A 22,935-nucleotide genomic window follows, 5' to 3' on the forward strand; every position below is an offset into this window, starting at 1 on the left:
GAAAACCCCTTTTTCATTTCCAAATCAGAAAAAAATCTCATTTGGAGCACCAAATTGCATCTAAGGCCAGGTGAAAATGCAAAATTATTTACAAAATGGAGTGGGTGTTGAAGTGTGCTATATTGCACCAAATTGCATCTGAGGCCACCTGGAAATGCAAAAAAATCCAAAGGGGAGGGGGAAGCCCCTCCCTTTAGACCCCTCCCCCAGGCCGGCCATCAGTCTTCAGCCCCCCCACTCAAAAGTACCTTCCTACGCCACTGATTCTATCAAAATATAACTAATGATAGTGCCTCTGATTTTGCTGGCTGGTATTGTTTGAATAATCCTTGAACTACTACGAAGACCGAGAATATCTCTGCCAAATTAATGCAATGAAAATGTGTAAACATTCAAAATCAAATTTGGGATTAGAAACTTATCTGTGAAAAAGTTTGAAGTTTGTTAAATTTTCTGTGAAAAGGGTAGAAAAAAAATCCATACGATAGTCTTAAATAAAAAAAATTGATATATAACGATTATGTAACGATGACAATTGCCATTGGTTGATTGATTGATTGATAAATTTGAAATGATAAAGAGCACCATTATTGTATCAAAATATTACTAATGACGGCGCCTCTGATTTCGATCGGTGGTATTGTTTGAATAATCCTTCAGGAACGAAAAAATATCTCTGCCAAACTAATGTATTGAAAATGTGTGAAAATTCAAAACCGCATTTTAGGATAAGAAATTTTCCTAAATCTACAAGTGTGTTTAAAATTTTGTGTGAAGAGGTAAAAAAAAAAAATCCATAAGAAAGTCTCAAATACACTTATTGATATATGACAATTACATAACCATGACGGTTACCATGGCGATTGAATAAATGGTAACACCCCCAATACCACAATTGTGTGTATTAATACCTGACTGTGCTATGGCCATTACATATAAGTGAACATGCAAATGTCACTAATAAAACTACATATATTAATAACACTCATGATTACTGCCATTCATAACCACCCCTCCCCCCCCCCCAAAAAAAAATAAAAGAAAGGGAAATAAAGGATATTTGAAACTAATATAATAATCGTTTAAACATTATTCTTCCTAAAATTGTCATAAATTTGCTACAGATCACCCCACGTTTTAATGGCACTATCATACAAGGCTGCAATTCTTCGGTAAGTAAAGGCCCGGTCACACTATACCGATTTTTTATCGGAATACTATCCAATTTTCCCAGAGGAATCGAAACAGCCAGTTTTTTGTTCGGGTCTTCTAGCCACAGTGATAAAGGACCTGATTTGCTATCTGTTGAGCCATTCCGATGTGGAATTGCCCTCTCCTAACTTGTGATATTGACTCTGTTTCCTTTTATCGGATAGCTATCCCATTTCTCTTCCGATTTTTATCGTTTTTCGATGTGACGTCACTTCAGAATGTAGTCCGTTCCAGAACCCCTCAGATTTGGAGTAGGTATTGGAATATTCCACTGCATTCATTACATTCACTACCACAAACCTCACTCTTCGGCCTAAAATCGGAAAAATCGGACCGTATTCCGATAAAATATCGCTGTAGTGTGACCGGGCCTTAACCTGGTTGTAATTTGCATCAAAAATTACCTAATTACTATTAGTACATTCCATTTCCGGATGTGTCACCAGACTCACTCAAGAAACATGTCTATGAATTATTTTTCTCTCCCCAATACTTCATTTGGCTTGTAATGTCCATGACATTAGGAACAATGGGACTAACTACTTTTGACCAAAGTTACCATTTGATTTTTTCTGTTTTCTTCTCCACAATATGGTTATAACTTTATCAAATTTTAATCACCAATTAGGACAAATGACATTAAGACTTAGATAGAACCCAACAGAAGTAATAAATCAACAAATCCAGGAACAATTCTGCAAAATTGTCAAAACCTGTTGGATTGTTTGGAATGGAAAATGATCAATTATGTAAAGTTCAGTACAGAAGGAATCATAGTATCTATGGACAAATGGCAAGAATCATATTTGGCTACACATCAAAATGTGAAATTTCAGAGAGCATATTTCGCCTGTACCCATTATTTGAAAAGGAAGGAGTTGTACGCTATTAGGGACTAGTCTCGAATTATAGCGTCATAGAGATCAGGCCTGGCAGCAGACATCAGGCAGGTGTAGGCCGTATGTCTGGATAAAAAAAACGAGAAAATTTAAAATCATTATTTAGGGACAAAAATCAGGACTGAATCAATCAGTCTGTTTCCATGGCAACAAATGAAAAGCTCATGTCAAAAGGTGTTTTTCGCTAAAAGCGAACCTTGTAAAGTGAACCAGTAATTCCATTTAGACATTTAGCTTAGTGCACAACTACAAAATGGTCACCTTTGTTCACATTTCCTTTTCACACAAATTATTTTTGATGTCTTCTATGGAATATCTGCCAACATTGTCACATTTAAATATAGCTATCTGGATTTTGATATTTGATAAATGTCCCACATTAAACTGCTACTAAAGTCAAAAACCAAATGCATTTCATTAACTTGAGTGGTCAAAGGCCTCAAGGGTTATATCAAATAAAGATTGAAAACTCCTTGTATTGAAAATTCATCTGTTACATTAATACATATACTCACTCATTCAACACAGGTTCAACGGACAGTACCTCAAACAGGGTGCGCTCATTGATATTTTCCTGGCCAACTTTTTCCATAGCCTTGTTACCAGGATCTCTGGAAAAACAGACAAAAATTTATATTAAATATACCTCTCTTTTTTTTATACGAATAATTTATAGCTCTGATATAAAGAAGAAACAAAAAATGTTAATATTATAGAGGTGGACCTGTCCAATGTCTAATGAAGAACTTACTCACTATACAGTATCAATTTCTTTCACTTTTTTCTTAGTTTTGGGAGATAAAACTATTTACTAAGATATCAAGGCACAATAGTTAAAGTGACTGGACTTCCAAGTTTAGCACAGGCTATTATTCAGCTTTTCACACCATACAAGGATAAATTTAAAAAAAAAAAAATATGAGGCATGAAATGGATGTTGGAAATTAGACTTATCTTGTGGGTGAAAAATGTACCCTGTCGGGTTAAGCCTTGAAAAACAATCATTTAGTTGATATTTAAAGTTCCTTGCAACATTTCAAGTCAACTTTGTCAAATCAAATCAAACAATATTTTATTAATAATAGGTGAGCATAGTACCTCCTGTCATCGTGAGCAGGTGGAGGGACCCAGTGATCATAATTGGTTTCCAGAAGCCACCATCTGTCAAATAAAAATAGATATTTACATTACACAGATGATAAAAATGAAAATTTGAAATCCTGAACACATATTGTTGCAGAAAGTAAACAGGTTCAAACAAATTTCATATTAGCTACCGATATAACTATGTGACTAGACAATCATGGAAGATTGGTTGAAATCATAGTCAGAGAAGATTTTGAAGTAGAACCGGTCATTGAAAACCATTGATTGAGAGCAGAAGAGCAACATGGAACAATAAATTATTGTAATGTTAACATTGGGACTAGGAAAATCATAGGGTATCATTAGTACAGAAAGTGTGCAAGTATCACCAAAGGGTTGTCTTACTTGCATTCAACAATGCTTAATCATTACAATGCTTTAATCCTTCTTGACATATTCTTTCAAACTGTCCTTTTAGATACTTATTTGGCTTCTCAAATTCCCTCTTCCATGTCCATCCCCCAGCACCCCCCCCCCCCCCTCCCCATCCTGAGTAAGCTATTACCTCCATTCACTCTCAAAATTCAGTATCACTGTATTGCCCCCTATAAAGTCATGGACTTACCTCCCACTCTTAGCATCCAAATGCCACAATTCGGCATCTTTCTGACCTCTGGTGATAACCACCCCTTCTGAAGGACGGACTCCTCCGACAATTATGTAGACTGGGGCCACCAGTGGAGTGGTTGACAGCTCATCCACAGCTGTTCGAAAGTTACGTCTTGTAGCAATGGTCTGATGAAATCAAGAATCGAAAGACTAGAATTCCTTTACGAATAATCAGAGAATATTCATTCATTTTCTCTCTAAGGAGACATCCAAAATACTACAGCCTGGCCATAAAAAACCAAACATCATTTCATCCATACATACATTACATTAATACTGACCATGCGATCAAGGTGGGAGTGGGAAAGTACGTGGGCGTGGGGACATGTGGAGTGGGGTAGAACCAAACAAAAACTGCTTGTAACTTTCAAAGGGCCAAGATTTTCAGATACTTACCTCCCTAAGTATAAAGCTTGTCAACATTCCCTTCTTGAGTATGAGAGCTTCTATTAATGCTTCAATGTTCTTTTCAACACTGCCCTGATCTGAAGGGGAAATGACAGAGAAACTTGAATAATGTTATCAGCCAGGGAATTATTTATCCGGTATCCCATCGCCAACTGCTCTGCTAAATGCTATGTAAATGCTATGTAAATGCTATGCAAAATAGGCAAATTACTAGACATTTGCAAAGTTGTATAGCAGTTGTTTGAAGACAGGAAACAGAAAAGTGTATTTTGTAAGTGAACGTGTTTAGAGCCTTCAGAACGGCAAAACAAAAATTTGAATATTAAATTATTCCCTGTCAGTAATTAATTAAAACAGAATGATAAAGTTGGACTAGCTCAGAGTAACTTGTTTTTGTTTCTACATAGTTCCATATTAGGTCAAACTGGAGATTACAAGAAGCGAGGTCAATTATCCTCCCAAGAATATCTGTGATTGTTTTCATAAACAACATCGTCCACAGCACGGTACCGAAATTGGCCATTGTACTGTAAAGCTTGAAACATGCACAGAAATGTGATGATGCCTGTAGTAGATTAAACCCTACTCCTTGAGATAAATGAAGAACTCTTTACCTCTCTCATTAAGACTGATAGTGAATTCATGAGGCCTCATCCCTGTGAAGACGCCGACCTGTCCCAGGAACGAGGTTGTCGTATAATCTGCCTGAAATCATACAACAAATTCAAAACCCATGTCGATAAGCCCACAAAATAACTAGAGAAGTTGGTATCTTTGCAGCAAGAATCATTTGCCAACATTGTCCTCCACCCCCCCCCCCCTCGCACCCCCTCCCTTCACACACCATACATACTCTGAAGCACTAAGAAAATAACCAGTTTGTTGCATTAATGTAATGAAGAGTTGTTTACTGTTTTAAAAAATCTGGTGTTACTTCAAAACAAACATTATCAGTTACTATAGTGTGTACTACAAAAGATCCAGGGTGTTTGTGGGGGAGGGGGGATATGCAACCCCTTCACAACCTTGACACAAGCATTCAAAAGTAATTATTAGCACAACCTTCTTATAGACCAGTACTTTATAGTATAAATATGCTTCAGAATGCATCAGTTTGACATCTTAAATTGAACCACCCCCTCCCCCCCCTCTGCATGGGAGCCCAGCATCAGCAGCCCCAGTGCCATACAGTACCCCTCCTTACTAAAATCCTGGATCTATCCCTGTATGCACTTAACTATACTTGAGTGAATCTTGTGGTAAGGAGACTATAAATCTTCATAAGTAAATTTAATAATGAAATGCAACAAGATCTAGAGCTGTTTAACTTGTGAGCTATACCACAAGAGACTGGAACTTCTAATTTCATAATTTCTACAAAATTATTTAAAACCCCTTTTATTAAGTTTCCACCAGATCATGTCCACTCATTTAAGTACAGTAGATGGCTCTGTCTGTAAATATTTCTTCCTTCTCCTCTTCCCCTGCCCAACCCCTCTTCCTTCCTCTTCCCCTCCCCAATTCCTCCTCCCCCTCTCCAGAATTGATAAAACTTCACACTATCAGTGTTTAATTAGCCTAATAAATTTATGACATAAACTAGAACACAATCCTAACTGCTAACTAATCAGCTGTAAAATGTTGCCTAGATCAATCCCACACTGGAATACATGCATATGTATTGGTTCGAGTTATGAACACAAAGATTAACCATAATACTGTATACCTTTAGGAAAACACAAAGTAGCATCAAAGTTCAAATGAAAGATAACTTAAAAATAGACTTCGCTTTAATCAGATAAATAATAGATTAGTGAACAATTAGTTTCCAGGCATCAAACAATGCAAATTATTGAATGCAACCCCCCCCCCCCCCCGTTGGAGCATAAAATGCAAAGCTGACTAAAACATATATATATTGAAGGACTGCACTTAAAGTCCTTCCACATTGATGTGATTACTTCCCTAAAGAGGTAATAAACACTGTTAATAATATTTGTGTGTATGTGTACACTTTGTATGGGATTGAATGTGTGAACATGTGTCCAGGAGGGGGGGAGGAGGGGGGTGAATATCATTATACCTGGTACTGCTTAAGTTTTTAGATAACCACAATAGCTACCCCACCTTATGTGTTTTTTGTGGGGGGTGGAGTGGGGTGTGGGGGGATTTATCCCTTAGACAAAACGTAAGTTGCCCTGGTAATTATCTAATATTGATCTTGCAGTAAAGTCACACATACCTTAGTTTCAAAACTTGAATGCAACAAACTATTTCGATTGTGTCCAAGCCTCTTGTTTGTCTCTTATTATCGCAAACATAACCTCTTATAATAATCCGGTGTCAATTGCTTATAAGTTGACAATTTCTAAGGGCTTGAGTCAAGAAAGGTAACCTAATTTAAACACCACCCACCCCCTCTCCCTCTTGGACACATGCAAACATATTCAATGCCCTAGAAGAATTGTTAAAGGGAACTGTAAATTTACTTTGTCATAGCAATGGTTCAAAATATTTGCAAACTATAACAAGGCATTGAGTAAATTAAAAAAAAGGGTAATAATAGCGACCAAAATGACGTTGATTGTATATTATTGTACTATGCGTAGTATATTCTAGTAACATATCATTTGGAATACAAACTAGCTAGCAGTATATTTCTGCAACAAAAGTTTGAGTTTTAACTAGTATCTCAGGTGATTTCTTTACTTTGAGCTCAATATTTTCTTCTTCTTTGGCATGGGAATAGGTAATAGAAGGGGGTAAAGGACAGCTGTTAGAACACGGCAGGGTAGACCCAGGAGGGCAGCACATGGGAAGAACACTATAGTTAGGACAGCGAGCTAATAATCATCTGTACTGTTGATTCTATCAGGCTTCCTTCCGAGTATTTCAATAACTACTTACCGTTCCATTCCTGTAATAGTCAACCACCACCGTCAAATTCTTCAATTCGTCTGTCACCTTGTAGTCAAGGTTACGACCGTGCCAGATGGCACCTTTCGTGTCCTGGGCTACAATGCTTGTGCAAAACCTGGGATAAAATCAACAGACAAGTGTACATGCTAGATCATGCTAGATAACTCTTTCACCAGAAACTTACTTTAAACTATTTGATAAACCAAGTTGAAATGGCCTCACATATGAGACCATTAAATTAATTGCATCCAAGTTACTTGCTTAATAACTGTATGTTCAATTGGGGCAAATGATATATTATTACCATAAAATAGCAACCTTGCTTGGAGAAAAGTTTTGTTATAATTGTTCATGTTTTATTTGCAAATGTTTCACAAACTGGTGATGAACCTGATATAATGACAGAAACTTTCAAGAAAAGTACGTACGCAGTGACATCATAGACTATATTTAGCCCCAGGATTTCCCCTAGACCCAATCCTGAAGTCTTTGCGATTCCTTTGATCTCGGACGCATACGGCTCGGGTATGAACTTGTCCAACGGAGCGATAATCAGGTTCAGAGTAGGAACCAACAGTTTTGGAATGAAGGTACTGTGTGTGAAGAAGAGATAAAAACACTGAAATTCTTGTAAATAAAAATTATATACCGGGCGTAACATATCATATCCTCTCCTTACTGCTATACTGTAAGAAACTGACTTCGGTCAGCTTGCGGCTTTTGATAAGCTAAGGAGGCTTCTTCGCGAGTTCCTCGCTTGCAGGAGGATCTAAAATACAAACATACAAATACATACATCTTGGAATTTAACAAATTGATACTGGAATATAGCCTGCTAAATATATTAAGTATAAAGTTAGATGTCACAAAACCAGCTATTGCTGTGGCAACCATTTTGCATATACACATCTCACTGATTGGTCAGTTCACATCCATTACCCTTATCCACAGGTTGTTTATCATACTTAGTCACAAGAATCTCTATCTCGACGGTTAATGAATGGTATTTATTTGCAGCAGGCAAACTGTCCTAAATTGTCACAGCTGCTACCAACTCTAAAAAAAATCATTCTTTTGAAGGAACTGCTGGAATACTTAATTAACTTCAAACTTATCAACATGCAGTAGATCTACTGTATGTACCATATATATATGGCAAAGAAAGGGTTGGTTAAAAAACCAAAGTTAGATAGAGAAACCAAACTATACTAACTTCACAACTTCTTTAGCAATTTTCCTGAACTTTTCAATGTCATACTGTTTAAGTATGTGGTCCCATCTCTCCTCGGGAGGTGTCTCTAGGTCGACCCGGAACCTTTGAGCTTTATGCACGCAGGATCCCGGCACTGTCGAGACAGCCAAGAATATCAAAATGGCTGACAACACTGCTACACGCATGGTGGAGTATCTTCAAGAACAGCAGCAGCAGGAGGAGACAGCTTTCAAAGTGCTTGTGATTTTCTTCTGTTAATCAGACTGCAAAGAGAAAGAATTTTACTCGCTGTTAGTCAGTAAGATTTGGTAAATGCCTTTTAATTATAAATCAACTCTTGTTAGAGCTCATTCCCCTACAGTACCATGATAAAGTAACTTATAAATGTTAACTGTGATCATTGTATGCTACTGAATAGTCCAAAACTGTCAAAAAAAGTGGAAGTGTATTTTTCTTTGCTTCATTTTTATATTGTGCTCTTAGTGAAATATTGTCATTTATTTAGCACATGACAACTTGAGGTCAACTCCATACAGCAAAGTCCTTTCAAATTGCTAGCTTAATTAGTGACTATGAAAAAATAAAATTGTTTCACAAGTGATAATACTATAAGTACTGTTTGACTCGACATTGAATTCATTCATACCTCAAAATTGACCTTTCACTAACTACCTCCCCCCCCCCACCCCCACCCCCTCCAGTAATCCTCTTAAAGTTCAACCATTCCACCATAATGGATACAGTTCATAATAAATGACCAGTATCAAATGTAAAAATTGTTTGAATAATGTAAATTAACCCACTACTCAACAGTATACGTAAGAGGAACTCAGTTCTGAAGTCAGACTTGACTGCAGCAAACGTCACAGTGTATACAGCCGTACATCAGACCTACAGATACTTTATTTATATTCTTCGTCTTCGTCTTCGATACGGTGACACATCCGCAAAAAGGGACAATATCTCACCACACACACGTCAAGAGAGTAATTAATTAGATCTGCATTGCATGAATTTCTTCTTTTAAACATTGCATGAATTTCTTTTAAACTTATCACATGTTTGGCTATGATAACTGTCTATATATACACCAATTGCCAAAAATGAACGGATCGACACTTGCATACAGTCCATAGGCCTACATACAGAAAAAAATACAAAAAAAAAAGCCTTTACAAGTTTGCTCCAAAAAGGAATTTGTGCTGTATATATTCCTACAGTAGCCATAAGACTTACCTAGCTGCTGGTATAAACTGCTATCTGTACTGCCTCCTGTTTATGATGGTTGTAATGTTTACAGAACAGCTTAAATATATACCTATATATTAAACTAACTCACCAACACAATTACGTTATCTTTACATGTACTTTGATCCTGATGTACGTACTTTCCTAGATATAGATATGACAAGTTTTTTTTTTTATGATCAATTCTTGTGAGAGCTCTTACTGTTGATATAGTTGTTTCGATTACATTATTCATAACAAGATTCATAAAAAAGGATACTGTAGGCCTATATCTGCATTATATACAAAAGGAGGCTGTCACATCGAAAGAGGAAATTAATTTCCAAATGAGGTTATATCCATTACTTTTATAGATAAAAGTGAGATATTTATGATCATAATAATAATAAAAATGAAATAAATTTCAGTTGAGTATATAGGAAATTAATTTCCAAATGAGGTTGGGGGAGGAAGCAAAAAAAACAAAGTTTATAAGTTTTTATTATAGACCACACACAAGATTTGCCAGGAAATCTGGGATATATGTTGAACCTCCCCTCCCCCTCTTCCATGCTGATCATTAAAGGGTGTGAAGACTTGGTAAAAAGAAACGTCTAATGACGGTAATTTGACCTAGTTTCAAATGAGGTGTAACAGAACTGTTAGACACCACCATCCATCCCAAAAAATACACACACAGCTTGCTACCGTCTGTAATTAGACACTAGTGTTCAGTCAGTACATACAGCTGCTGTCAATACCCACAGCACAGTATACAAACAATACAGCGATGGACATCTCAGGTCCAGCTAAAGATAACAATTAAGGTATCACGTTTCATTACTGTCTGCATTTTGTAGCGACACAAAAAAACGTCACTTGCAAGCAACAGAAAGTTAAAAGCATACTCTCAGCTAGGAAATTTTTAGAGGGCGGGCCAATTTCATAGGTTTCGACGGTTCACCTTTACTCACGTGACACGGTATTTGTAATATACTGCCAGTGTACAGTGTAAACACTGTATGTAAATATACGTAATGTATAGCACAGTTTCATGCAGTGGTAGCATAACACACGTAACGTGAATATTGCGGCTGCGTCGCCGCGCTGTTGAGGTGGAAGGCACAGGTTGCTTTTTCGTGGGTCCCGATGCCAAAAGCAGTGAGCAACAAAACGGACATGAAATGAAAAGTGTACTTGAGCTGGTGCTACGTACGTGGACTGGGTCTCCAAAAACGATCTACTGGAACAGAGATCGGGGATCGACAAAATGACCAATGCTACCTTCGCGGAGCATTTACTGGCATGGCAGATCATACGAGAAGGTAGGCAGCAAATTATGCTAACGACTAACGTTATATATTTACTATTTAGGCTACAGTATACTGTTTTCCAGCCGAAGTGTTTGGTCTACCTTAGGCTTCCTTGTTATATTGTTCAATAGATCATGCTAGCTAGGCCTACTGCTATGAGTACTACAAACTAAGGCAACTAATACACCAAGAGACATAGGCTAGTACAGTAGTAGTATAGTCAGTTTTGCGAAGTTTGGAACACTGCGAAGTTCGGACACCCCTAAGAAATACACGATTTCACGATGAGACAACCTACAGCAAGAGCCAATTGCACGAAAAACTACGAAGCTACAGTTATTTTCTCTCCAAAATGACCCAACCATATCAAGTATAGTTTGAGGTGATTTATACCATGAGATAGTTTTGGGGTGTTTTAAGGCTTAGGTGTCCGAACTCCGCAGTGTCCATGCTACTGCAGTGCAGGCTGCTGTACAAACTGTAGCCTAGCCTATAGGCCGAACATTTCATGAAGTGTTATTTATGCTTTTCTACTTATATTCGCCTACTAAGCATGATCAGTATGGAAGTTTGCGGTATCATGTGTTTGGTTTATGATTTCGGTAGCTTTGCAAATATGAATAGGACCTAGCCTACATTAGTGTAATATGGATTTGGTAGGGAGATCTCCCCACAAGAAAATTAAACTCGAATGAAATGCAACTTCTCATGAGCGGAGCAATAGCAAAAGTAGGACTACTGTACAGTAGCCTAGCTCCAGGCCCAGATTTATAAAATTATGCACCATGGAGGGCCTGCCTCAATTTGGTGGTTATTCCTGTCAAGAGCATTTTTGATATGGGCATATTTATTTTGTAACTGTAAGTCTAGTATGCAATGAGATACCTGAGGGACAGGGGCCTATACGCAATAAAGTAACTGTTTTCATTTCCTACTCTACAGTAGTTTACCAGCACAATTATAGAGTTCCTATCAACAAATAAATTAGTCTGACAACTTGAAAATTTACTGCATATTTGCATGCATGGTCATTCATGGTTAATTTAATTAAAGACTACTAATTTGTGTAGCTATTTCAGTTTTGTCTTTTTTTTTGTCTGAGAATGGGTTCTTAAGTGGTGAAATAACCTCGAATCTGCTGAGCAACTCCAAGATGAATTAAGTTACTAAGGCATTGGGTTCTTTTACTTTTTTAAGTCTAATATGCATAGGCTAGGGTATTTACTTTGCTTCACTTGTTTGTCAATCCGCATAGCCACTTTAGCTGGGGATGATTCTCCACTTGCAAAGAAAAAATGTACACATTAATTTAAACTCTTTCTATCCCAAATTAGAGTATTGCCTATAATACTCCCAACTTGGTATATAGTAACTTAAAAACACGGTGGCAGCTTTTCCTGGTAACTGTAGTGTAAAGTGATATAACTAAGTTTTCCAAATTAATTCAAAACTCAAAAGCCTTCTCAGAAAGAAGCTACACTAGCTCTACAGGCTCCTTTGTTGAATTAGTGAAAGATAGTAGATACTGTTCACATATTTATGCATTCATAACATGATAGTTTGCTATCATCGTTGTTTAATCATAAAATCAAGGACAACATAAGCAAATCAATGTCACCAATAATTGTGAATGCCACCATTTTATGTTCGACAAAATTTATCACATTTAATTTAAGGGATACACCATGCATGGCACATTGACGCACACTGACGCACATATTGTAGTTGTAATAACGCACCAAATATGCGCTTCATCGGACATGACGCACCATTCCGGGGGGTCGTTGAGTCCGTCTTACAATAATTGATAATTTCATCATGATATAGAAATTAAAGACATTTGACAAAATATAACAACATCATAGGCTTCATAGCTCTACACATAATCTGATCATGCAGTTCTAAAAATTATACAAATAAAAAAATGATACTACTGATTTGTGAGAGAACTAGAATGGTCACCCATAATATACCATATCATGTTTCTATAGTATCTTTTAAACACTTCATTGTTTAGGGCACACCTGTAGAATATTCCGTAATTTTTAGTCTTGGAAATAAGCAAAGCCTAGCTATATTTTTGAAAGCAATTATGCATCCCTGAACATGATGAAATTTGGTGACATATTAGTGTATGAGCAAGCCTACTGGGACATTGCCATTGTAACATCAAACGTTATGACATTTAGTGTATGTAAGGTATTAGTAAATGAGTTATAATACTGCAGGTGTATACTACTAACATAGAAATAAGAAATATAATAGAAATTGTTGCACATCACTAGTTTAGGTTTGCACTAGATTAGTAAATGAACCATTCTTGAATACTTGCAGAGTTGACACTATACATACTGTAAATCATAAAGCAGATGTGATGAATTTATGCTGCCAATAGCAAAGTTCTGTATTAACTAGTAGTGTAATTACTGTTCTGTGCTTGCAAAATTGATTTGAATTGTTGACTATTTAGTGAAGGGCAAAATGTGGTATTCAGTAATTTATGTTGGAAGTTATATAATTCACTATGTCATGGATTTGCTCACACTGGGCAGCTGCGCCCAGCAGTTCTGAATGCCGCCCCGCACAAACAGTTTTTAACCTTTTTCGCCCAGCACTTTTTGATGATAATTTAGTAAGTTTTACCATAACCAAAATCTGGGAGAATATATGGCACAGAATAGGAATATAGTCAAGTGGGGTAAAAAAAAACAATTTACCTAAAGTTTGCTCTAAAAATTGATGAGTAAGAGGTATTGTTTCAGTTCCAATGTTCAAGTGTGTGTAGTGGGATTCTCTTAAAGAGAATCTAACAAAAATATCTTATTTGTAAATGGAAAGTGTCGTTTTTTGCGAAAAATGTTTTTTTTTTTTACCCCAAAAATTTGCTTAATTCGGGGTTAAAAAAACCAATGCCGGGGTAAAAAAAAACAATGCTAGAAAACAACTATTTTCTTCATGAATGTATCTTAAAATCATGTTTGCATATAATTACATCTAAGTATGAGCTACTACCTTTACATGAAAAAGGAAAAAAATTGTGAAATTGTCTTAATTTGAAATTATGGATGGCTCGTGTCATATGTCATGCTCAGCCATATTCATACTGTACAGTGTGTATATGATGCTACACAAATGTGGTGTAATATAGTAGACATTAGAGTTGAGCCAATTTCAGTTACTTCTGCCCAATTATTTCACATTTTTGACACATGACAGATATGAAAACTATTTGTCTAACCTCTAAAATCAACATTATGGAAAAATTTATCCATTCGGGCAAAATTGGGAGTACATTGGAGCCGGAAAGTACTTGTTTTTTTTTACCCCATTCGCATCATTTTTTTGGGGTAAAAAAAAACAATGCCCCCCCATGAAGCGTGAATGGAGTTGGAGTAATTCTACCATGGGGGAGTGTAATATCACTAACTGCTATGCTGTAACTGCTGGAATAATCTCCACATCATATAAGCTGGGTATGCAGGAGAAAGTTTCGGATATGTGGTACAAACTTCACATTTTGCTAGTTTAGCATTCGCTTAATTCGATGAAGCGGCGATTGGCAGCGAAGAGACATAGAGTTCCAGATATTATATAATAATAAACTAGACATGTAGGACTATCACACAAAATAAATTGGAACTTTGGTAAAATATTCCCCTTCTATAAAAAGGGGTTGTTTTTTTTTACCCCAACTACCCCCTTGTTTTTTTTTTACCCCAACTGACTATATAGCACCACCTAAGCATACTTCATGTGCAAAATTTGTCCATTTGGGGGGGTACCCCACCCATGAAATCCCGCTCCCAGGGTGTGGATCACACTACCGCCCAATCTGCCTGGCACTCAAATATTCATGAGCACTTCCCTGCTATGTGTACAGAATGCATTCTGATATATTATTAACTTTGCACATCCCGGTATTATTTGTCTTTTTCAGTTGAAGGTGTGTGCCCAATTAAGAAACTTGAGAGGTTGGTATCCAAACTGATCAACCAGAAAAGATAACACCAGTTCCTCAACAAAAGGCTATGCCCAACAGAGGCTGATGCAGCAATGCACTCCAGCAGCTATACCCCAGTGGAGACTGGTAATTTTTTGATGTACATACTCAGGTGCGTATCCAGGGGGGGGGCGTTGGGGGCGCGCGCCCCCCGGGTAAGAAAAAGAGAAGAGAAAAAAGAGAAGAAAAAAGGAAAAAAGAGGGGAAAAAAAGAGGAGAAGGAGAGGAAGGAAGGGAAAAGAAAAAGAAGAAAGAGAAAAAAAGGAGAAAAAGAGGGAGTAAAAGCAAACCGCGAAGACACCGGGAAGAGAAAGAGGAACAGTGACATCATTACAGCGCTGAAGGGTAGCCAGTGACGGATCAATGATTTCGTAAAAGTGTGACTCACCTTACCCCTTACACCGACAACTCCATTTTTTGACGTTTCCATTTTCCTCTCTCACTAATGATCTATATATATGGTCTATCATAACGCGTGTGTAGAATTGTGCTATGAAACCAACTGTGGCTGGTCTCGAACTCGACCGTGTCGTCGGGGAACATGACGCATTTTGGGATGGGGGCGACCGCCCGCCCCCCCATTCAGCATTTTTTTAAATGATATCGCTAAGTAATTTCAAAATAGAAAGTGCTTAGAGGCAACTTACAAGGCCTGGGAAGTGTTATTTCCAGCGATCTGGGAGACATTTTCGGCCAAAATTTGCTTGTACGCTTCGCGCTAACAAATGGTCCTGGGTAGTGCCATTTCCAGCGATCTGGGAGGCATTTTCGGCCAAAATTTTCTTGTACGCTTCGCGCCAACCTATGGTGGCGCTACGCTTAGATAATTTGCCTACAGGCTTCGCCCCTCCCTTGGCAAATTCCTCGCTACGCGCCTGTTCGAATTTGTAACGCAAACAGCAGATATCACATCATATCAGTGAGCATGAAAATGGCGTTCCAGGATGAAAAGCCTCAAAACTGTCTGACTTGCCTGAAAAAATAACCAAAAATTTTCGCGCGCGGAGCGCGCGTTCAACGTGTTCATGTCAATATCATATAAGCAAGCATCAGTTATTACATCGCATGCCATCATGTACCGTACGGTCCGTTCAAATTGCGCAGTTTACCACGGGATGCTAATGTAAACAACGACATGTCTCATGTAGATATATAAAAAGCATGGAGGTCCAATTATGTCAAAACTCTCTTTTACATTAGTAATGGCGAATTAGGGCCTGCACCCCAGCCGCGCAGTGGCGGAGCGTCCATATGGTCAGGGGGCGGATGCCCCCCCCCTGACGGACTCAAATGGACTGCTGGCGCCTTTTTCAGCTCTTTACCACTTTTTAATTATTCTAGATTATTGACATTTTTATTGCGCTCTCATCTACTTATTGACATTTGTCACATTTTGTTGGTGTAATATGGCGATGACACCTTATTCTTCGTTTATCTGCAAATTAGCCAGGCCCGGAAAGGGTCATTTCCTGCGATCTAGGGAGTATCTTTACTCAAAAATTTTCTGTACGCTACGCGCCAACCAGTGGTGGCGCTCCGCTTAGATAGTGTCGAAAGCGCCCCTTCAGACCATTCTCGCCACTCCTGACCAATACCCCTAGCTCCGCCACTGCCGCCGCGCCTCCTACGCCTATGTGTGTAGTGTTCGGTTTCGGAAATATCTGCTATTTTTTTCATTTCCTTCAACCAAGTTTTATAATAGCCGTTATAACAGGTTTTAATATTTCTACACCAATAAATTAACTGTGTCTGAATTTTCGAAAATTTCTGACCAACATTCTACATCACACTTCCCTCTACTCGTGCAATTTTGACCGGTCTGTTAGGGGTTGAAGGAAGTTTTTTCTATATTGGTTGTCCATAGATTAAATTTTGTACAAGATTATGGGTATGTTTTGAAGTGAGTTTATTCACGAGAATTGTGAGTTTTCAAATTCTGAACAAATATGGGGCTTAAAACCTTGAAAAGTGGGGCTGACGGGTATTGTGGGCCTCGATGTAGAATCACCTACAAAAGCAAAGACCCACAGGAGATGCGATCAGGTCGAACATGATGTGTGCTGGGTTGACAATCTTCAAAAAGGTTATGGATGGAAAAAAAACTATTAGGAAATACTTGGTTCTCAGGCAAAAAGTGTACATTTGGTTGGTCATTTCAAGCCCGAGAAGTGCCGTTTCCGGTGATCTGGGGGGTTTCAAAACAAGAAATTTTCTTGTACGCTGCGCGCCAACCGATGGTGGCGCTCCGCTTAGATAGTAATTCGCGCCCCCCGGGTTTGAAAATCCTGGATACGCGCCTGATACTGTAACCAGTCCATGCTGTAAATAAGTCTACATTTTAACTAGGTCTGCAGTCTACTACTGTAGGACTGTATATGATTAACCGGATTTAGGACATTGGACACATTTATTCATTTATTGTATTATGTTATATTAATGACATAGACATGTAGTGCTAAATATGGTGCTAATACAGCCACTGGAGGTCTGTAAATGTGAGGGACCCAAAAATGTTCAAACCCCACAAGTTAATGATAACAGTACCTGTGGTATTTTTCCTTATCTCTGAAAAATAAAGACATTTACCAATCTTGTAGAATGTGCTACCTACCTGTCTGAAGCAGTTTGTGTTAAAAAAAATGCACATTTATTCTTTTCTTATGTTTCCTTTTTTCTTATGTTTCATGATGATGTGGCATCATTTGTACATACAGTACTTGCACTGCTTAAAGATAGTTACTCTTAACTGCCTATACTGTAGTTGTCATCTGATCAGGTTGTCATGTGCATATAGTTTCATATCAGAAAAGACATTGACATTTTTGGCAAATTTTTGAGTGTGAGCTATATTTCTAGTTTAACATGTTAGGGGCATCATTACGGGGTCTACTTTCACCCAGATTTGAACAATAATTTTTAGTTATTACAATGAGTGCAAGTTACAATCTCAGTGAATAAACAAACATAACATTTATGCTGGCTCCAACCCAGTTACCTTGGCTATGAGCCTGAATGTCTCTTTTGCAATTAAAATCAAATAAATCATATCTTGGAAAATCATTTGAACAGGTATATCTTTGTGACACTTCTGTCCTTACACAATGCCATAAATATGTCTTTTTTCCAGTTTCATTTCACATTACAGATGTACAGAACATCCTTTAGAGGAACAGTACAGCACAGCATAGCGTTATGGCATGATGGATGTTTTGCAAGCAGATATAAAGGTTGGAACTGGAAGTATTTGTGTTGGATTGTTTCATTAATAAATGTGTGCTTCTCTACTTTACGTAAGATGATTGTCATATTTCTTGTTCTCAAGTGAAAGCTATGGATTTGCATAGTGAACGTTGTTAACATGGATACTGTAGTATTTAGCATTGATTTGCATGTTCATTCATAGTGTAAGTAAACTACATAATTGATGTCATCAAAGTTACAACTGTGTCATATTAATTAACTAAATGATTGAATATTGGTTTCACTACATACTTTATTGTACACTATTTGGCTTTCCATGATAGCAATATCTGATCTGTTTAATTACTGTAGTTTGTTCAGTCATACCAGTAGTTCTAATGTGACATTGATCTTGGGTTATTTATTGTTGGTACAGAATAACTTGTCTTTATTTTGTATTGTGTGAGATCAATTTAACATAACATATATTGTGATGTCATAGAGTGTTGAAGAGGTACTCTAACTTGCAGCTAGTAGTGATAAAACAGTTCACTCAGTGCTCTCATGATAACCCCAGTGGCAGATGGAGATAGTGGCATATGGAGATGTTTGAAATGCAGGGGACATTATAGGGTCTTTTGAAGTTTTGGCAAAGTTTCTTTTGCATGTAAAGCTGCTATACTTATCATGGAGAAGTTCCACAATGGAAGCATTGCGTCTCCTAGCCTTATTTGGGTATATGTTCTTGCATTCCGTATTTGGAACACTGCCCTACTATTGTTTGCATTGCTTATTCTAAAGTTAGGTAAGTCAGTATTGTAACATGGTTTTATTTTTAACACATGGATTCCATCTGTACAGTTCTATACATTGAGTTCAACTACAATAACCATGAGCAGGGAAAACTTACCACTATCTCACTTGCATTTCTTAATGTTCAAGTGACCATATTCATACTTTAACCAAAGCATTTCTTCCATATTAGATAGTGTTTATCCAGAGTAGGTTACAGGATATTTTCAAGGTGGGCTATGTAGTATTGGCCCCAATTTAGCATGCTATAATTGCTAGAATATTTAATATGTTCCTAGAGGTCTTTACTTTCCAAATTGTTCTAAGGCATTCTAATTGAAAGCATAAGATGCCTGAATGTCCCAGTGAGGTAAATTTCCTGGAAGGTGGTAATAAAACCAGTTTCAAAACTTTGACCAAAGGTAACCATATTTGAATATCTGGTTTATTTGGGGCCAATACAGCATACTCTGGTCAAGGGTTGCCATGGAAGCCACCATATGTTTGTAGTAATGCAGTAAAATGTAGTAAAGGCAGCTGGAGGAGTCCAGTTTACCCCTGTGCCGAAGGTCATGCATCTTTTGGGTTTTTTTTGGAGAACACTTTAACCTTCCCAACCACAGAGCTCCCAACTGACCCGCAATTCGCGGGTTGGACCCGCATTCTAACACCCAAACCCCCTGACCCGCGCAAGCGTCCCAAAAACCTGTATTGTAATTGACAAGTATACATAAAAAAATTGCATCAAATTTTGACTGAGCAACCATCATTTCTTTAGCATTTAGCATAATAGAGTATAAAACCTCCTTTACATCATCATTTGAACCTCAAATTAGGCTATATTTCATTTCATTTGGGCGAGCAGCGAACATTTTCATGCCACGGGCAAGAATGAATTATCACCTACTATTCAATTTATTGATGTTACACACAAATAATGCATATTTCTCAGAAAATTTTGGGTGACAAAAGCCTTTCTAGGTGCCACCATTTTACATGTAGGCATCACCAGGATTCCAAAAAAAATCAAAAGGGGAGGGAGACACCCCCCATATACCCCTCCCCCAGGACAGCAATTCGTGGCATGGACCAGCATTTGCCTTCTCAAGAGTTGGGAGCTATGCAACCATACCATTAACGACATGTCTCTATAGGCCCAGGGGATTGAATCCTTAGGTAGCCGTCCTGAGCTAGTGCGAATCAGCAGAGAGAGGTTGTGGATGCTACGCCTTCACACCATTCAACCTCATGGGCTCAACATTCAGGAAGGACATGACTAACTTTTCTTCATTCCCCCTCCTTCTCCCCTTGCCCCCCTCCCCATTACTCCTCTTCTCATAGCTTTTTCCACCCCTTTTTTCCTCCACACTTTTCTGTCTTTGTCCTTCTCCAGTTTATTCCCTACCCCTTCCCTTAATCCTCTCTTTGTCCCTCCACTGTTTATCTCCTACCTCTCCTCTTCCCCTGTTGGTTTTTATCTTTCATTCTTCTCTCCATCCCTTGTCTACTAATCCCTTACATCTATCTCTTTGTGTTCACCATGCTCATTAACCTCTCTGTATTATGTGCGTGTTTTTTCTACACAGGCTCTCTAGTGGATAAGCTGTTTGCACAGTTTTATTTTATTTTGAACTCAAGTATTGAAGAACGTTAGGCCAGAAGCAAGTCGTTTCGTCAAGTAAAAGTACATAAGCAGCACACATTCAGTCACATGTTTATAGAGAATTACACGACGGAACTATTCGCATTTTATTTCTTCAGCAATTTCTCCAACAAAAATAGGCAGCACGAGATCATACGGCTCATATGACTCCTTTCATAACAACTACCTGCTCCTACAAGCTGGTATAGCGTTTTCCCAGCAGTACAATATGCACCGTTCCATATAGCCAATCGAAAAATTGCGTACATAAGCGGAAAGTAACTCGCATAGACCACACTGTACAATTACACGGTATGCCTATAGGTTACGCAACACTGTGATGAGAGGCGGATTAGAATCTCGGAAACCTGATACCTTCGCGGTAACGGTACCCAGATCCTTATGCTGTTTATATAGCTAAAGATGAGAATGCCATATTAAAGAAATGAATATGTTGCCGCTGTGAGAAGAGGGCAGCATTGTTTTTATTTTTTAATCGGGGAATACGTTGAGACAAGATTAGCAATTTCCTAGCTGAGAGTGTGCCTTTAACTATTTCAGATGGCCACACGCGGTTTGGGGCGAGTCTTCAATGCCTTTAAAAGGTTAGTACGTCCAACAATAAATCTTTAGAGGGAGGTTGGAATCTTGAGAGCCTCTCAGTGGATGACTTTCTCAAGCTCAAATTAATAACACCTCATCCTGAAATGGGTTCTTGTCTAAGATATGCAAAAACAATGCCAAAATACTTGAAGGTAACTTTAAGTTAAAAAAGATGGTTTCTATGTTTAAAAAAATAAGCTTATGAAGTTATTCAATGATCTGCAGTGGCTTTATCTGTGGGTAATTATGAATTAACATTTGTAGAGGTAAACAAGCTTAGTTGAAGCTGTTTACAATGAACAGAATTAAAGCTCAACAGGTTGAACTTATTCCAGGCATTTTCCACAGACAGTACATTATAATTCTGGGGACATTTCAATTAAAGGACACTGTTAACTGGGGACAATACATCAATCAGGGGACTGTCCCTGGATATTAGGGACGTCTGGTCGCCTTACCATTGTTAGCAAGCAAGAAATACTTGCACTCACGTGGACCCACACATCCATTTAAAGTTCATTCTAGCTTAAATTTTGAGTTTCCAGTGTTTAAACTTTGACCTATATTGACCTGAAATCAACTTTGACCACAACTGACAAGGTTCTTAAACCACCAGGTGGATCTAGTTCATACTACACATCCACCCATATGAAGTTGATCAACTCTTTGCCTTTGAACTTAATTATATTTAGCGTACGTTTTAAGACAGATATTAACCTCAAATAACCTTTGACCCCCACATAAGAATAATCAGGTTCCTGTAGACCTACTAACTAAGATGGAAATAGATACAATGTAAGAAGTTCATTCCAATATTAATATTGGAATCATTATACAAGATTTTTAGTCTTTGACCTCTGTTGATCTTAGATGACCTTCGAGAACTGTTTTAGCAAAGTGTAACATGAACACTCTATTACAGCTATTCCGCCTCCCTCCCAACACTGTATTATAACCCTCTCAACTACCCTAGCTCTAGCTTGTTCAAAAGAATAATTCTGAGGTTACATAACCTGATGAAGAACGAAAAACACTTCTTCAAAGTATAAGCTAAATATCTAAATATCACAAGCCCCAAAAATGGTAAACCACAAACCTCCTAGCTGCCCACTTTAGCCAGAGATGACTTTCTAGCGTATCCTAACATTTAGGCCGAAGCACATTAGCAATATAAACCTCCTATCCCATAAAATTGACATTGAGTGTCAATTCAACGCTTCACTGACGTATGTACACAAACGAACTCAAGTTTGAGCTCGATCCCTCATTACTACGCCAAAACAATAACACGAAGTTGGTACATTCAATTTCGAACTGATGTGATACTTTTGCAAAGCGCAATGTGGTGATTTTGCGCTGTATAAACGCCAAAGTATTGTTATAAACAATTTAACACGATTGTCACCTTGCATACTTCTTGAAAGTGTTGACAGTAAAACTGATTTGTAGTCCTTTAGTGTTGAAGGCCTTCGTTCCTTTAGCAAGGAGAACTCTATTCATTTGACAAGAAAACAAGCAACGCTTTTCACTTTCAGTTTCACTTTGTAAACTTTGTCTAGTGGTGAGGTATATATTGCTACTATTAGCTTTTATCTTTTTGTCTATGGACATGCAAGGTAAAGAGTGTTGTACGGTGGCCCAGAGTCGAAAGTAAAAGTTAAATGAAATATCACTTTTTTTCAACTCAAACTTTTATGGCTAATAAAGATTTATGGCTAATAAAGAACGCGACTAAAAAAAGGTGTACAATATATACAACATAAAATTTCAAC

At 37.8% G+C, this 22,935-nt stretch overlaps 1 protein-coding gene and 1 long non-coding RNA gene across 6 annotated transcripts; one reads left to right on the forward strand and one right to left on the reverse strand.

Annotated features, from left to right (window-relative positions):
- Window positions 1-296: 296 nt before the first annotated feature.
- Window positions 297-22,722, reverse strand: LOC139962933 (N-acylethanolamine-hydrolyzing acid amidase-like). Of its 3 annotated transcripts, none has more exons than XM_071963347.1 (10): window positions 22,569-22,722; window positions 8,407-8,669; window positions 7,622-7,786; window positions 7,182-7,308; window positions 4,889-4,979; window positions 4,263-4,351; window positions 3,823-3,992; window positions 3,210-3,272; window positions 2,627-2,722; window positions 297-2,177 (listed from the first exon to the last, which is right to left on the reverse strand). In XM_071963347.1, the coding sequence occupies exons 2-10, from the start codon at window positions 8,589-8,591 to the stop codon at window positions 2,108-2,110; spliced, it is 1,056 nt and encodes a 351-aa protein (XP_071819448.1). In that variant the 5' UTR covers window positions 8,592-8,669; window positions 22,569-22,722; the 3' UTR covers window positions 297-2,107. The 3 variants fall into 3 exon arrangements, with proteins under 3 accessions (XP_071819448.1, XP_071819449.1, XP_071819447.1); XM_071963348.1 differs by lacking the exon at window positions 22,569-22,722 and adding an exon at window positions 22,260-22,446; XM_071963346.1 differs by lacking the exon at window positions 22,569-22,722 and adding an exon at window positions 9,643-9,781.
- Window positions 9,932-19,344, forward strand: LOC139962934 (uncharacterized). Of its 3 annotated transcripts, none has more exons than XR_011791404.1 (3): window positions 9,932-10,958; window positions 14,884-15,058; window positions 18,092-19,344. It is a non-coding gene; the product is annotated as an uncharacterized lncRNA (long non-coding RNA). The 3 variants fall into 3 exon arrangements; XR_011791403.1 differs by having other exon boundaries at window positions 14,884-15,046; XR_011791402.1 differs by having other exon boundaries at window positions 14,884-15,033.
- Window positions 22,723-22,935: the final 213 nt, after the last annotated feature.

Source organism: Apostichopus japonicus, chromosome 21 (genome assembly GCF_037975245.1).
Source record: "Apostichopus japonicus isolate 1M-3 chromosome 21, ASM3797524v1, whole genome shotgun sequence".
In the NCBI taxonomy this organism is placed as follows: domain Eukaryota; kingdom Metazoa; phylum Echinodermata; class Holothuroidea; order Aspidochirotida; family Stichopodidae; genus Apostichopus; species Apostichopus japonicus.